The sequence below is a fragment of the Saccopteryx leptura genome, chromosome 5 (genome assembly GCF_036850995.1).
Source record: "Saccopteryx leptura isolate mSacLep1 chromosome 5, mSacLep1_pri_phased_curated, whole genome shotgun sequence".
Classification (NCBI taxonomy): Eukaryota; Metazoa; Chordata; class Mammalia; order Chiroptera; family Emballonuridae; genus Saccopteryx; species Saccopteryx leptura.
In genome coordinates, this window is record NC_089507.1 from 125551820 (window position 1) to 125567109 (window position 15290).

A 15290-nucleotide genomic window follows, 5' to 3' on the forward strand; every position below is an offset into this window, starting at 1 on the left:
TAGATAGACCAGGATACGTTAAATCTGCAAAATGAGAGAGTAGACGGTAGGCTCACTTAATTTTATCATTTTATAATTCTCTGCAAACCAAGGTGGAAGCGTAACCATCTTTGACTTCTTATCTCCTTTCTCCTGTAGTATTGAGGGCCAAACATACTCTTACTTTCTGGAGTACTCTGGTTTGTGACTATGGGACTTGTGGACATCACTAAATGTTTAAATGAAACACGGTCACGTCTCCCAATCTGTCAAAAGGCGTATCAGCTTCACCCCTCCCAGATGCTCTTGCCCACCCCGGCTACATGAGCTTACTGAGTCTCTGTGGCTCTTACTGTCTAGATGCCAGCATTTCTTTCCTGCAGCTTTGCACTTCATTCGGTGCGTGTGTCTCTGTGTGTGCTCCTCCAGCTGCAGAGGAGCTCTTTACAGTCAGGGACAGTGTTTTATATTGACTTTCCATTTCTCCCTGATGATCCTAGAACCCATTCCATTGCTCTTTATAGCACAGTTTGTGTCCCCTTCCCGGCACACTCAACTAGCAGAAACCTCAAACCTGACCCCAGCCACCCTGGCCTCGCACCTGCCCCTGCACCCTGAGGCCAGTTCTGCTGGAATGTCACTCTGCGAGAGTTCTCTTGTCTCCCTTTAAATTAACCATCCCAGCTCTGCCCCAAAGCCCAGCCCGACTTGTTCTCCCACATTCTGTGGTCACTTTTCCTGTGTTCCTGCTAAGCCTCTGCACCCCGTAGCCTGCCTCCTACTCTCAGCACATGGCCACAACTCCTATTTCTGAGAGAAAATTGGTGCCAGTGGATGGGAGCTGCTGTCTCCCTCAGCCAGCCTCTGCCCCTTGTGCACAGTGCCTGTTCCTGTCCTCTTGTTAATAGAGGACTAGCCTCCCTAGAGCAGTTTCCATCCTGTGTGCTTGGATCTCCTTCCCTTCGCCTTCTGAGGAAGGGCCACGGAAGGTAGTCTCTCACAGGCCCTTCGTCCAGCCCCCATCCTCTTCATTTCCCTTCTCTCTCCTGTCTAGACTCCTTACAAATTAGCCAGAGTCAGTGTCTGCCTTCCCTCATCCCACCTGCTCTCCTCAAATGACTCAGCCTGGTCCCATGGCTCTGCCCCACCAGTCCCCCACGCCAGGGCCACCAGAGACCTCCATGTTGTTCAATCTGGCAGACATTTCCAGTCATCACATTTGACTTCTGAGAAGCATTCCATGCCGTTTGCCCATCTTGTTCTTGACTCACTCTTTTCTTCATGCCTGTGAGGTGGCTCCGTGCCTTCGTTTCCACCTCGCAGTTCTTCCCCATCTCCTTTGCAAGGTCATCCTCCTCTTCTACCTATTTAAGCATTGATGGTTTTCAAGGTGGCTTCGAAGCCTTCCTGTCCTTTTGTTCTGTCCACTATCCAGGTGACCTCATTTGCTCCTGAGGAAGAACCAGTGTCTTATAAACATATACACATATTTTTATCTCCTGCTCCTGTTTCCCCTTGGAAATTAAGATCCACACGTCCACCTGCCTACTTGTCATTAGCACTTACAATGTCTCAGGCGCACATCAAATTTAACAAGTTCAAAAGTGCACTCTTCTTCTAAGATGTTCTCTCTCCAATGGAATCACAGTCTTCCCTGTCACATAGCCTGGGTCTTACCCCCTCAGTTGCGCTGGAACCCACTTCCTCCTTCTCAGCTGTCTCCAGGCTCCAGGCTACCTCATGGAGTTCCGAGGAGCCCCTTGCAGTCCTCTTAGGCATGCTGTGAGGTCCATCCTGTCACATGCCCTCTCGATTTCTGTATTCCTAGCACATTAACTTTTCATTTCTTCAGGGCCTTCGCGCCTGCAACCCAACTTCCTGGCACCCCCTCTACCTGCCTTCTGGTCCAGTCCAGCCAGCCCTTCCCTCAGTCATCACCGCCCTGGTCCATGCCTGTCATGCATGCTTGTAGCCTGAAGTCCTTCGACCTCCTGACACTCATCATTGTTGAAATGTCACATTTGTCCACTTCTTCAATTAATGTGTGTGCCCCTCTAGGCTGAAAGCACCGTGAGGGTGCACACTGGTGTTGGGCAGTGCGCAGCCCGGCATAGATGCTCACACGTTGTACTCATGAAAGGAATTGATGTGGGAAACACTCACATTATACGTCTGTCTTCGCTGAAAGAGTTCCATAATTTTTTTCCATGAAACATTTTTCAGTGGAGGAACTGTAAAGCAACAAGGATTCAAAGTATCTCTTTTCCTCCTTCCAAATTGGGTTTTGTTTTTTCAATAATCACTTAAAGCATAGATTTGATAGAAGAAATAATTCTTGTGTTCTCTCCAACTTTTTTTCTGTACAATTTAGCAAAAGCAATATGAAGTTGATTATGGCACCCTATAAACTTCCTTTGTTTTTATTTACACTTTTATTCCCACAAAATATTGAAAAATTGGTTGTGATCTGCTTCCTTCTAGTTGTGCTTATTGTCACATGACTTGGCTTTTAGTTCTGATTCTCTTTTTTTAACTTTGATAGTCTAGTGTTAATATTATATAAAGATATTTAAATTTTCCACAACATACTCTGAGTATTATTTATATTGTAAGATACTTGAATTAACTGAATGGGAGAGAATATATATTGTTTAATTAGTCTAGAGTTTTGTTAAGTAGCAGCTTCATACATTCTTACCGTAACAAGATTTCAATTACCGTATTTCCTCATGTATAAATCTCTTCCATGTATAAGACACACCTTAATTTTGGGGCCCGAAATTTGAAAACAAAAGTATTACATAAAGTTATTGAACTCAAGTTTTATTCATCATAAAATTCATACAACTCTCATCACCGTCGAAACTCCCATTCATTAGCTTGTCCTCATCTATGTCTGATGACGAACCACTGTCTTCAACAATGAGCACAAAAGCAAGCGCGAAAAAGCGGGAAATGCAAGTAAAAAAATCCTACAACCACTGTATAAAACCCCAAATATTTTGAAAAAAGGTGCATCTTATACATGGGGAAATACGGTAATACAGAACAGGCTAAATCTGATGTCTGGTTAAATTATCACAGTAATTTGGCGGGAAGAGAACTGCTATTTGGCCTTGCACAAATGCAGCTGCTCCAGAGTTATCCCAAGAAAACCACAGCATGGAAAGCTAATATAGATCATTAGTTTCTACAAGTTAAGGATTAACTGGTGGTTGTAATTAAGGTTGTTTGGGATATTGTAAAGTGGTTATAAATTTTAATTCATTACAATGCATTTTGAGGTGTTATTCTGATTATTTTATTCCATAATTAGATTACATCATTTGCTCTTTTAAGCATCTACCACTGTTTATACCGTTGCTTCCCAAACTGTGCCAAGGTGCCCTAGGGCATTGCAGCAAATTCAGCAGGAGTGCCACAGGATATTTTTAATGTTCAAGGGCAACATGGCCATAGATACACAATATCTGTAAGACACCATGCAAATAACTAGCTTGAGGGAGTTCATGATTTCAACATAGATTGTGCTACTTTCCTTTAAATGACGTGATGTCTTTGGGAAGCTGGATTCTCAGCAGTTATGTAAAAATAGGAAGTCCCTGTGACAGTCTCTCTATCTCTCCTTCCCCCCTCTCTAAAATCAATAAATAAGTTAAAAGATACTTAAAGAGCATAGTTTTGATTACTATACCTATCATATTCCCCTATGTATAAGATGCATTCTTTTTCAAAACAATCTAAAAACTGGGTGCATCTTATACAGTGGTTGTAGTGTTTTTACTTGCATTTCCTGCTTTTTTGACAGTGAAGAGAGTTGTATGAATTTTATGATGAATAAAACTTGTGTTCAGTAACTTTATGTAATACTTTTTTTTTCAAATTTCAGGCCCCAAAATTAAGGTGTGTCTTATGCATGGGAGCACCTTATACATGGGGAAATGCGGTACTCTGTCTGTCTATATATCTATCTACCTTTGATGTGTATTTATACAACATGAGGAAGCAATGAACTCAATTCTGATGTTATCTACCTGAAATGTCATCAGATCCCACAGGTTAAGGGCTCAAACCCATGAGACTGCTCCCCTTCAGAGGTCAATTGCAACTCCAGGTTGCCCCTTGTGCTTCTTACTGACCATCTATAAATTGGATGATCCCAAGGCTGTCTCTTGTCTGGTTCAAGTAATTTGCTAGAGCAGCTCATGGAGAATGTTTAGTTATATTTGCCAGTTTATCATAAAGAATCCAGATAAAGAGGTGCATAGGGCAGGGCTCAGAAGGGTCCAGGGTGTGGGAGCTTCTGTCCCCTTGGCACCAGAGTGCACCATTCTCCTGGCAGGCAAATGCCTTCACCAGCCAGGAAGCTCATCGACTCTTATTGTTCAAGAGTGTTTATATAGTGCTTCATCTGCTCCCGTGCCCCCCTTCCCCATCCTGAGGTCGGTGGGTGGGGCTGGAAGTTCCAAACACTTCCCACTGACATAGTAATAACCTACGTCATTTATTTTGTTTTCTAGATCAATGAACTGAGCCATGTTCAAATCCCTGTTATGTTGATGCCAGATGACTTCAAAGCCTATTCAAAAATAAAGGTGGACAATCACCTTTTTAACAAGTAAGTACACGTATGACCTTTTCTAAAAACTGACGTGACTGCCAAGAGTATGTTTTTTGTGAATTTCTATAATCACATTTTTTTCAATGGGTGGGTATAAAGTTCTGCTAAGGAAGTTAATCCTGTGATAAACATAACCATCTGTCAATTTCAGAAAAACAACAGCAGGCCGTCCTGGTTAATATCCTTTAACCATATATCATATTGTTCTCTATGAATATCTTACATGTTAAAAATGATATTCTAATTATAATTTAGAAGTTTCAAGCTGTAAATTGCTTGGATTTTTTTTTTTTTAGTAGCTATGGACCTCAGCTATTGTACACAAAACTCGCATAATGATTACTTGATGAACAGAAATGATGACTTCCTGTGAAGAACTAAGGCCCGTTTTTATAAAACAATCAAATGCCATGTTGGGCATTGAGGCCATTTCTCCTTCATTGGAATGTCATTTTAGGCGTCACTCTGGATCCCCTTAGATGGTGGGCAGTCTGTTGACGGCTGGACATACAAGGGTGTGTAAGAAATGGCCCTGCCCTCAAGGGCTCACAGTCAGGTGGGTGATTGAAAACTGACACAAATACAAATTAATTTGGTGTTCCAAGTACCACAACAGAGGGATGTGTGTGTGTGTGTGTGTGTGTGTGCGCGCAGACACACACAAAGAAGGAAGCGATTCTGAATGAGTAGGAAGAATCTCAGAGAAATCCTACTTAATGGATTAGTTCTGAAATTTCTTAATGGAGCCATTGTTCTAACGTGAAGCTCATGTGTTAGTTCTTTTCATAATACTGTTTTGAGGCTGACCGTTTGAGGGGCTCTTTCCTATGTGAAGTTAGGTTGTGGTATTTATATGAAATATAAAATGGGTCACTCAGAGAGTGAGAGCAGTCTTGTTCTGTAAGCTCATATTCCATAGTAACTGAGGACGAGTATGGGGTAAGCCATTGTGACTTGCTCTGATGACTGTCCCTAGCGTCCACATTCTTGCTTTTCCTTCCCTGCGTGCCCCACTATGGCCCTTCCTTCTGCATGTCCTCTTCCTCGCAGAAGCAGCTGTAGCATGTGGTCAGGATTAAAAGCTCATACAGGCCTCATGCTCCTAGTGGTGACAGGATGCACATGTTACCAGCCTGGCCCTGCTGTCCCAGGATCTTACTGTGGCTTCACATTTCACCCTTGAGCAACATGGGTTTTAATTGCACGGTTCCACTTATACAGGCTTTTAAAAATAAATGTGTACAGTACTGCAAATGTATTTTCTCTTCCTTATCTTTAATAACATTTTCTTTTCTCTAGTTTACTCTATTGTAAAAATATCATACATAATGGACATAACACATAAGATATGTGTGAATTGACTGATTATGTTATCTGTAAGGGTCTCAGTCAACAGCAGGCTATTAGCTAAGTTTTAGGGAAGTCAGAAGTTACACATGGATTTTCAACTGCAGGGGGCTTGGCACCTCTGAACCCCATGTTGCTCAGGGGCCCACTGCAGTTGTTCTATGACGTGCCTCTGTGCCTCTGTAGGAAACTCCAAGCCCTGCTATGGCGACTCATAGAACTAGGTGGTGGGAGATTTGAGTCTGGTTAACTTTGTGTGTTTGAGCTCTATTCCACAACATTGTGTTTCAGGGAAAACATGCCGAGCCATTTCAAGTTCAAGGAGTACTGCCCAATGGTTTTCCGAAATCTGCGGGAGAGATTTGGAATCGATGATCAGGATTTCCAGGTGAGTTGCTTTGGAAACATTTGCTTCAAATGGACTTCTTTGTTCCATGCCTTGTCAACTAGGGCTTGCACTTTTGTTATTACAAGTAATTATAGAATAATAGAATAGTAATTGTTATTTCATATATTAACTTTCATTGTTTTTTCCCTGGAATACGGGGTTCTTTCAGTTAGGGGGGACCCCTATGCAATATTGTTTCAGTAGTCAGTAGGAAAAAAGCTTAATCTTTGGGAAGAGGGCAAGCATGTAAGAGTTTCATATGATGCTCTCCTTTCCAGATGAAGGTGTTCCGCCAGCAAAGAGAAACTCCTTTTGATTTCTGCCACCCAGTGCGTCACCAGCCTGTGCAAGCATGTGTGTGTTGAATTTGTGTTTCCTACATTTGTAGAGGCCACTTAGGAACTGTCAAAATTTATTCTTCGTTTTTTTTGGGGGGGGGTTTCATTAATTTTAATGGGGTGACATTGATAAATCAGGGTACATATGTTCAGAGAAAACATCTCTAGGTTATTTTGACATTTGATTATGCTGCATTCCTATCACCCAAAGTCCAAATGTCTTTGTCACCTTCTAACTGGTTTTCATTGTGCCCCTCCCCCCATCCCCTCCCTCTCCCCCCCCCCACCCTGTAACCCCCACACTCTTGTCCATGTCTCTGAGTCTCATATTTATGTCCCACCTACATATGGAATCATATAGTTCTTAGTTTTTCCTGATATACTTATTTCGCTCAGTATGATGTTATCAAGGTCCATCCATGTTGTTGTAAATGATCAGATGTCATCATTTCTTATGGCTGAGTAGTATTCCATAGTATATATGTACCAAAGCTTTTTAATCCACTCGTCCACTGACGGACACTTAGGCTGTTTACAGATCTTCACTATTGTGAACAATGCTGCCATACACATGGGGGTGCATTTCTTCTTTTCAAACAGTGCTACGGTGATCTTGGGGTATATTCCTAACAGTGGTATAGCTGGGTCAAAAGGCAGTTTGATTTTTAATTTCTTGAGGAATATCCATACTGTTTTCCACAGTGGCTGCACCAGTCTGCATTCCCACCAGCAGTGCAGGAGGGTTCCCTTTTCTCCACATCCTCGCCAGCACTTATTCTGTGTTGTTTTGTTGATGAGCGCCATTCTGACTGGTGTGAGGTGATATCTCATTGTGGTTTTAATTTGCATTTCTCTAATGATTAGTGATGTTGAGCATTTTTTCATATGCCTATTGGCCATCTGTTTGTCCTCTTTGGAGAAGTGTCTATTCATTTCTTTGCCCATTTTTGGATCGGATTGTTTGTCTTCCTGGTATTAAGTTTCACAAATACTTTATAAATTTTGGTTATTAACCCCTTATCAGACGCATTGTCAAATATATTCTCCCATTGTATAGTTTGTCTTTTTATTCTGTTCTTACTGTCTTTAGCTGTGCAGAAGCTTTTTATTTTGATAAAGTCCCATTTGTTTATCCTGTCTTTTATTGCACTTCCTGTGGAGACAAATCAGCAAATGTATTGCTGTGAGAAATGTCAGAGAGCTTACTGCCTATTTTTTCTTCTAAGATGCTTATGGTTTCACGGCTACATTTAAGTCTTTTATCCATTTTGAGTTTATTTTTGTGAATGGTGTAAGTTGGTGATCTAGTTTCATTTTCTTGCAGGTTGCTGTCCAATTTTCCCAACACCATTTGTTGAAGAGGCTGTCTTTACTCCAATGTATGCTCTTACCTCCTTTGTCAAGTATCAGTTGTCCATAAAAGTGTGGGTTTATTTCTGGGTTCTCTGTTCTGTTCCATTGATCTATATGCCTGTTCTTATGCCAGTACCAGGCTATTTTGCATACAATGGCCTTGTAGTATAACTTGATATCAGGAAGTGTGATACCTCCCACTTTATTCTTCCTTTTCAAGATTGCTGAGGCTATTCGTGTTCTCTTTTGGTTCCATATAAATTTTTGGAATATGTGTTCTATATCTTTGAAGTAAGTCATTGGTATTTGAATCGGTATTGCATTGAATTTATAAATTGCTTTGGGTAATATAGACATTTTAATGATGTTTATTCTTCCTAACCATGAGCACGGTATATGCTTCCACTTGTTTGTATCTTCCCGAATTTCTTTTATCAATGTTTATCATTTTCCGAGTACAAGTCTTTAATCTCCCTGGTTAAATTTATTCCTAGGTACTTTATTTTTTTGGTTGCAATGGTAAAGGGGATTGCTTCCTTAATTTCTCTTTCTGACAGTTCATTGTTAGTGTATAAAAATGCCTCTCATTTTTGAGTATTAATTTTATATCCTGCCACCTTGCTGAATTCATTTATCAGGTCTAGTAGTTTTTTGACTGAGACTTTAGGGTTTTCTATATACAATATCATATCATCTGCAAATAATGATAGTTTTACTTCTTCTTTTCCAATTTGGATGCCTTTTATTTCTTTTTCTTGTCTGATTGCTGTGGCTAGGACTTCCAGAACTATGTTGAATAAGAGTGGTGAAAGGGGGCACCCCTGCATTGTTCCTGATCTTAAGGGTATTGCTTTTAATTTTTTCCCATTGAGTATGATGTTGGCTGTGGGTTTGTCATAGATGGCCTTTATCATGTTCAGGTATGTTCCCTGTTTTCCCACTTTGCTGAGAGTTTTGATCATGAATGGGTGCTGGATTTTATCAAATGCTTTTTCTGCATCTATTGAAATTATCATGTGGTTTTTCTCCTAACTTTTGTTTATGTTTTGAATCACATTGATTGATTTGCGAATATTGTACCAGCCTTGCCTCCCAAGAATAAATTCCACTTCATCATGGTGTATGATTTTTTTTCATATATTGCTGGATCCGGTTTGCTAATATTTTGTTGAGGATTTTAGCATCTAAATTCAGGGATATTGGCCTATAGTTTTCTTTCTTTGTGTTGTCTTTGCTTGGTTTTGGAATCAGAATTATGCTCGCCTCATAAAAGGAGCTTGGAAGTCTTCCTTCCTCTTGAATTTTTTGAAATATCTTGAGAAGGATAGGAGTTAGTTCTTCTTTGAATATTTGGTAGAATTCACTTGTGAAGCCATCAGGCCCAGGACTTTTCTTTTTTGGGAGTTTTTTGATAACTGTTTCAATCTCATTTGTTGTAATTGGTCTGTTTAGGTTTTCTGATTCTTTCAGATTAATTTTTGGAAGATTATTTGTTTCAAGGAATTTGTCCATTTCATCTAGGTTGTCCAGATTTTTGGCATACAGTTCTTCATAGTATTTTCTTACAATATTTTTATTTCTGTTGTGTCAGTTGTTATTTCTCCACTCTTGTTTCTAATTTTATTTATTTGAGTCCTCTCTCTTTTTTTCTTGGTGAGTCTGGTTAAAGGTTCATCGATCTTATTTACCTTTTCAAAGAACTAGCTCCTGATTTCATTGATCCTCTGTATTGTTTCTTTAGTCTCTATGTCATTTATTTCTGCTCTGATCTTTATTATTTCCTTCCTTCTACTAGCTCTGGGCTTTACTTGCTGTTCTTTTTCTAGTTTTTTTGGATGTAGGGTCAAGTTGTTTATTTGAGCTTTGTCTAGCTTCTTGAGGTATGCCTGTAATGCTCTAAACTTCCCTCGCAGGACTGCTTTTGCTGTGTCCCATAAATTTTGAGTTATGTATGCTCATAATGTTTGTTTCTAGAAATTTTTAAATTTCTTCTTTGATCTCATTGTTTACCCATTCGTTATTTAATAACATGCTATTTAGTTTCCAACTGTTTGAGTATTTTTCAGTTTTTCTGTTGTGATTGATTTCTAGTTTAATGCCATTGTGATCAGAGAAAGTGCTCGATATGATTTCAATCTTCTTAAATTTGTTGAGATCGCTTTTGTGCCCTAACATGTGGTCTATTCTAGAGAATGTACAATGAGCGCTTGAAAAGAATATATTATATATTTTAGGATAAAAGGTTCTGAAGATATCTATTAAATCGAGTTGATCTAATATGTCCTTTAAGTCTGCTGTTTCTTTGTTCATTTTCTTTCTTGAGGATCTATCTAATGATGTTAATGGGGTATTGAAATCCCCTACTATTATAGTATTTTTCTTGATCTCGCCCTTTAAATCCATCAAAGTCTGCTTTATATATTTAGATGCTCCTGTATTAGGTGCGTAGATATTCATAACGGTTATATCTTCCTGTTGGATTGTTCCCTTTATCATTATGTAGTGACCTTCTTTATCTCTAACTATAGTCTTTGTTTTAAAGTCCATTTTGTCTGATATAAGTATTGCTACCCCAGCTTTTTTTTTCATTTCTATTTGCGTGAAACATTTTTTTCCATCCCTTTATCTTCAGTCTATGTGCATCTTTTGATTTAAGGTGTGTCTCTTGTAGTCAGCATATGTATGGGTCCTGTTTTCTTATCCATGCAGCTACCCTATATCTTTTGATTGGATCATTTAATCCATTTACATTTAAGGTTTTTATTGATATGTAATTGTTTATTGCCATTTTATTCTTTAAAACTGTATTCCTCTTTTGCTATATACTTTTTCTCCTTCGATCTGTTTACAACAGGCCCCTTAGCATTTCTTGCAGCCTTTGTTTGGTTGTAGTGAATTCCTTGAGTTTTTTTTTCTGGAAAGCTTTTTATTTCTCCTTCAATTTTAAATGATACCCTTGTTGGATAAAGTAGTCTTGGTTGTAGGCTCTTGTTCTGCATTACTTTGAATATTTCTTTCCATTCCCTTCTGGCCTCAAGTGTTTCTGTTGAGAAATCAGAAGTCATCCTTATGGGGGCTCCTTGTTAAGTGATAGTCTTTTTTTCTTTAGCAGCTTTTAATATTTTCTCTTTATCACTTAGCTTTGGTATTTTAATTATGATGTGTCTTGGTGGTGATTTCTTTGGGTTTCTCGTTAATGGAGTTCTCTGTGCTTCTTGAACATGTGAGATGTTTTCGTACCTTAACTGAGGGAAGTTTTCAGCTATGATATGCTTGAACAAAGTCTCTATCCCTTGCTCTTTCTCTTCTTCTTCAGGAACCCCTATGATGTGGATGTTATTCTCTTCATGTTGTCACAGAGCTCTCTTAGAGTTTCCTCAGACTTTTTGAGTCTCTTTTTTTTTTCTGCTCTGCTTCCGTGCCTTTATTTATCATGTCCTCTAACTCGCTGATTCGATTCTCAGTTTCATCCATCCTGCTTTTAATTCCTTCCATTGTGTTCTTCATTTCTGATACTGTATTTGTCATTTCTGACTATTTTTTTTTAATTTAATTTAATTTTTTTTACGGAGACAGAGAGAGAGAGACAGAGAGAGGGATAGATAGGGACAGACAGACAGGAACGGAGAGATGAGAAGCATCAATCATCAGTTTTTCATTGTGCATTGCGACACCTTAGTTGTTCACTGATTGCTTTCTCATATGTGCCTTGACTGTGGGCCTTCAGCAGACGGAGTAACCCCTTGCTCGAGCCAGTGACCTTGGGTCCAAGCTGGTGAGCTTTTGCTCAAACCAGATGAGCCCGCGCTCAAACTGGCGACCTCGACGTCTCAAACCTGGGTCCTCGGCATCCCAGTCTGATGCTATATCCATTGCGCCACCACCTGGTCAGGCCTGACTGACATTTTTTTATTATTTCAATGTCCTATTTTATATTTGCTATCTCTTTATTTATGTATTCGTAATGACTGTCTATTGTTGTTCTAATACCTTTGAACATCCTAACAATCGTTATTTTAAACTCTGCATCTGGCAATTTGGTTATATCTGATTCATTCAAGTCCTTTTCTGGGGATTTCTCTTGATTCATTTGTGTTGCATTTCTCTGCCTTCTCATTTTCTCTGTGTAAAGGAAGATTTGCGCCACTGGAGTCCACTGGGTATGGCCTCTTTTCCCTAGGTATGATCTGTCTGCAGGCCTGCCACCCCCTCTCCTGTTGCTGCCTAGGGCATTTGGGTAAGGGCGTTGTCTGTGCCTGCCCACTGGGACTGTTCCTGTGGTTTCTGCCTTTCCTTCATGGGAGTGGCTGTGGTCACGTGCTCGGGTGTACAAGCCTTGGTGGCCTTGGCCTTTGCACTGCCCCCATGGGTGGCATTATGCTTGGCCCTGAGGGCAGTGGCGAGCATCTTTGCTCAGCTGCGGGTCTCTGCCTGTTTCTGGGCTTTCGCCTCACCCTTGCAGGAGGAGCCCGCTCATGGGACGGCTGCAAGCCTTGGCTCCACAGGCCAGGCTGGACTGCGTGCCCACGCTCAGTAGCGGGATTCTGCCTGTTCTGGGCTTTTGGCTCCACCCCTGCAAGAGGAGCCGGCTCCCAAGTCAGGCCACAAGCCTTGGTTCTGCGGGTGGGGCAAGGCTGTGCTCCTGTGCCCTTGCTCAAGGGCCTGTCTCCACCCCTTCCAGGGTTCCCGCCCTTCTCCCTCAGGCTGGATTGCAGGCTGCCCACAGCTGGGCTTGACTGCTTTTGCACGCCCCCTCCTCCCCAGCCGGGCAAGACTGATCTCACACCTGGGCCCAGTGGTGGCCACCCGGCTTCCACCCTTGCTGACAGAACCGCACTTCTTTGTCCCACTGCCGCCCGCCCTCGGGCGAGCCCTTAGCCGTGTGGGTGGGGCGCTGCAGCTCAGACCGTAAGACTCACTGCTGTAGTCCCAAAAGCTCCCTCCTTCTAAGCAACTCTGCTCTGAGTGCCGGGGGAGAGTTTGTTTGGCTGGTGTCCTGCTTCCCTTTGCTGGTATTGCTGTTTCCAGGGGGAAATATTCACTTCAGATTTGGTGAGTGACTCATCCCAGGGGTTAGGGTGGCTGTCTCCCAAAATGTTTCTCCTTGTGCCTCCTAGATTACACTCTTCTTGCTACTCTGGTCCTCTCCTCTCTCCCATTTCCTGGAGCCCCCGGTGAGTGGTTGTGAGAGAGGTGTTCTGCGCGGTCCCTTTAAGAAGAATCCTGGGTCTGAGAAATTAGTCTCTTTCTCACAAACAGTATCCTGACTTGTTTCCAGCTAAATACTGTCCTTATACCTCTTCTGGGCTCTGGGGCTGTAGGCTGGGGCTTTGTTTCTGGGACTCAGGACCCTCCCCTGTCTGCTAAACTCACTTCCTGCCATGCGAGTTTCTCCCTGCTGCCGTTCGCTCAGGGGAGCTGGGCAGCCCTCTCTGCGTTTCCGCTTTTCCTACCAGTCTCGGTGTGGCTTCTTCAGTGTTCCTTGGTTGAAGAGTTCTCTTAGTTTAGTCCAAAGTTGGTTTTTCCAGATGATAGTTTTTAAAATTAGTTTGTAATACACTTTGGTTCTGGGAGGTGGATGTTGGTACATCTCCCTACTCTATTGCCATCTTGTCTTCCTTTATTCTTGTTTTTGCTGATTTGCTGCTTTTCAAATTAGCCAGTGCTGACTATTGCCCACAGCATTTCTGCCAGAGGCCACACTTGGTGCTCTGCAGTGTGGCCTGGCAGAAACCACAGCACTGTTGTCCTGGGACGGCCCTGTGGAGCCCCACCCTCTGCCCTTGGTACCCTCCACAGACAAGTGTGCCCTGTTGCTTTTCTCCCCCAATTTGACTGATTCTTGGTTTTGACTTTTAAAATTGAGATCACGCTGCTGTCATATCTGCTGACCCGTTATCCTTTCTCCTAAGACGGGACATGACACTGGTTACCTCATTCTTATATAGCCAGCCAGACTGGGAAAAGCCAAGAATTTTTTTTTTAAGCCAAAATCTGTGTTAGGAGATGCAAGGGCTACTTTCTGGTCTTTTACGATGATCTGTTCCTTTTACTGTGAGAACACTGACTAAGTTTAAACCTTTTAAATCTAGTACGCACTTTCTCTCATTCGCCCTAAATGGAAAAGCCTAGTTTATCCCGCATTAAGTGCTGTATTGCCACCCTGGATGACCTTACAAGTTGTGTATTAGCACAGCTTACCCCGTACTTTCCCTTAAAGAGTAGCGTCTCTAAAGCAATTTGAGCTTAGTCTGCTTTCCTAAAGATTAATTGGCCTCCCACCCTGTCCTGCCCTGTGTTGAAAGTTTTCAAGAATTTCTCTCATGCTCACTCAGGTATGAGAAGTCTCCCCACTGCCATGTTTTGAAAAAGCCATGCTGCCCAAGCTGCAGGTGGCATTCCCTCCCCTGTGTACCTGGCCTCAGTGTCCCCGGAGGTCCTGGTCCTGAGCAGAGGCTCAGTGAGCCCAGGGAGGAGTGAGGGCAAGTATGACAGGGAGGGTGTGGGCACCTGGCTCGCTTTTAAAAAGTGCTGTGGAGCCAACATGCTCAGATCTGACCTGCATATGTTAAGAGAAAGTACTTTGATCAAACTTAGGCTTGAAATTCACTGCTGGAAAAATAAGTCACTTTTAAAGAATAAATTTGGAATAGTAAAAAGGAATAATCTTCCACATTATTTAAGAATGGTAACTACATTTAAAGAGGTCATATGAAAATAAACTGAGCACTTTAAAAAGGAGTAAATAGGGCATGGACTGTGGTGGTGCAGTGGATAAAGCATGGACCTGGAACACTGAGGTTGCCGGTTCAAGGCCCTGCTCTTGCCTGGTCAAGGCACATATAGGAGTTGATGCTTCCTGCTCTTTCCCCCTTCTCTCCCCCCCCCCCTCTGTCTCTCTCCTCTCTGAAATGAATAAATAAAATCTTTAAAAATAAATAAATAAATAAAAAGGAGTGAACAGCTGAGAACTAAGATCTTCTGTGGCTGAGTCTCAGGAAACTTGCTTGTCCCCCTCCCTTTTTTTTTTTTTTTAATAAAAGGTTGCACTGGCATTCCACAGAAACTGGCTTTTGAGGGCCCAAGTAACAGGACTTGTTAGATTCCTCAATTCATTACCAAACTGAAGTCCATCTATTCTCCTAATCAGCCCTCTTTAATGAGATCTAAAATGAGCCCATTACATCTTCGGTTCTGCACTGCAGCAGATCAAAGTCATTTTTAAAATTTCCTAAAAATGACCTGTTTAGTTGATGAAATACTA

At 41.6% G+C, this 15290-nt stretch overlaps 1 protein-coding gene across 1 annotated transcript in view; it reads left to right on the forward strand.

The window, feature by feature from the left end:
* Window positions 1–15290, forward strand: part of PIP4K2A (phosphatidylinositol-5-phosphate 4-kinase type 2 alpha) — a 211278-nt gene that overhangs the window by 119424 nt on the left and 76564 nt on the right. Inside the window, exons 2-3 of the mRNA XM_066384555.1 lie at window positions 4500–4597; window positions 6239–6335. Of these exons, the coding sequence (XP_066240652.1) occupies window positions 4500–4597; window positions 6239–6335 (195 nt within the window). The remainder of the gene's footprint in view (window positions 1–4499; window positions 4598–6238; window positions 6336–15290) is intronic.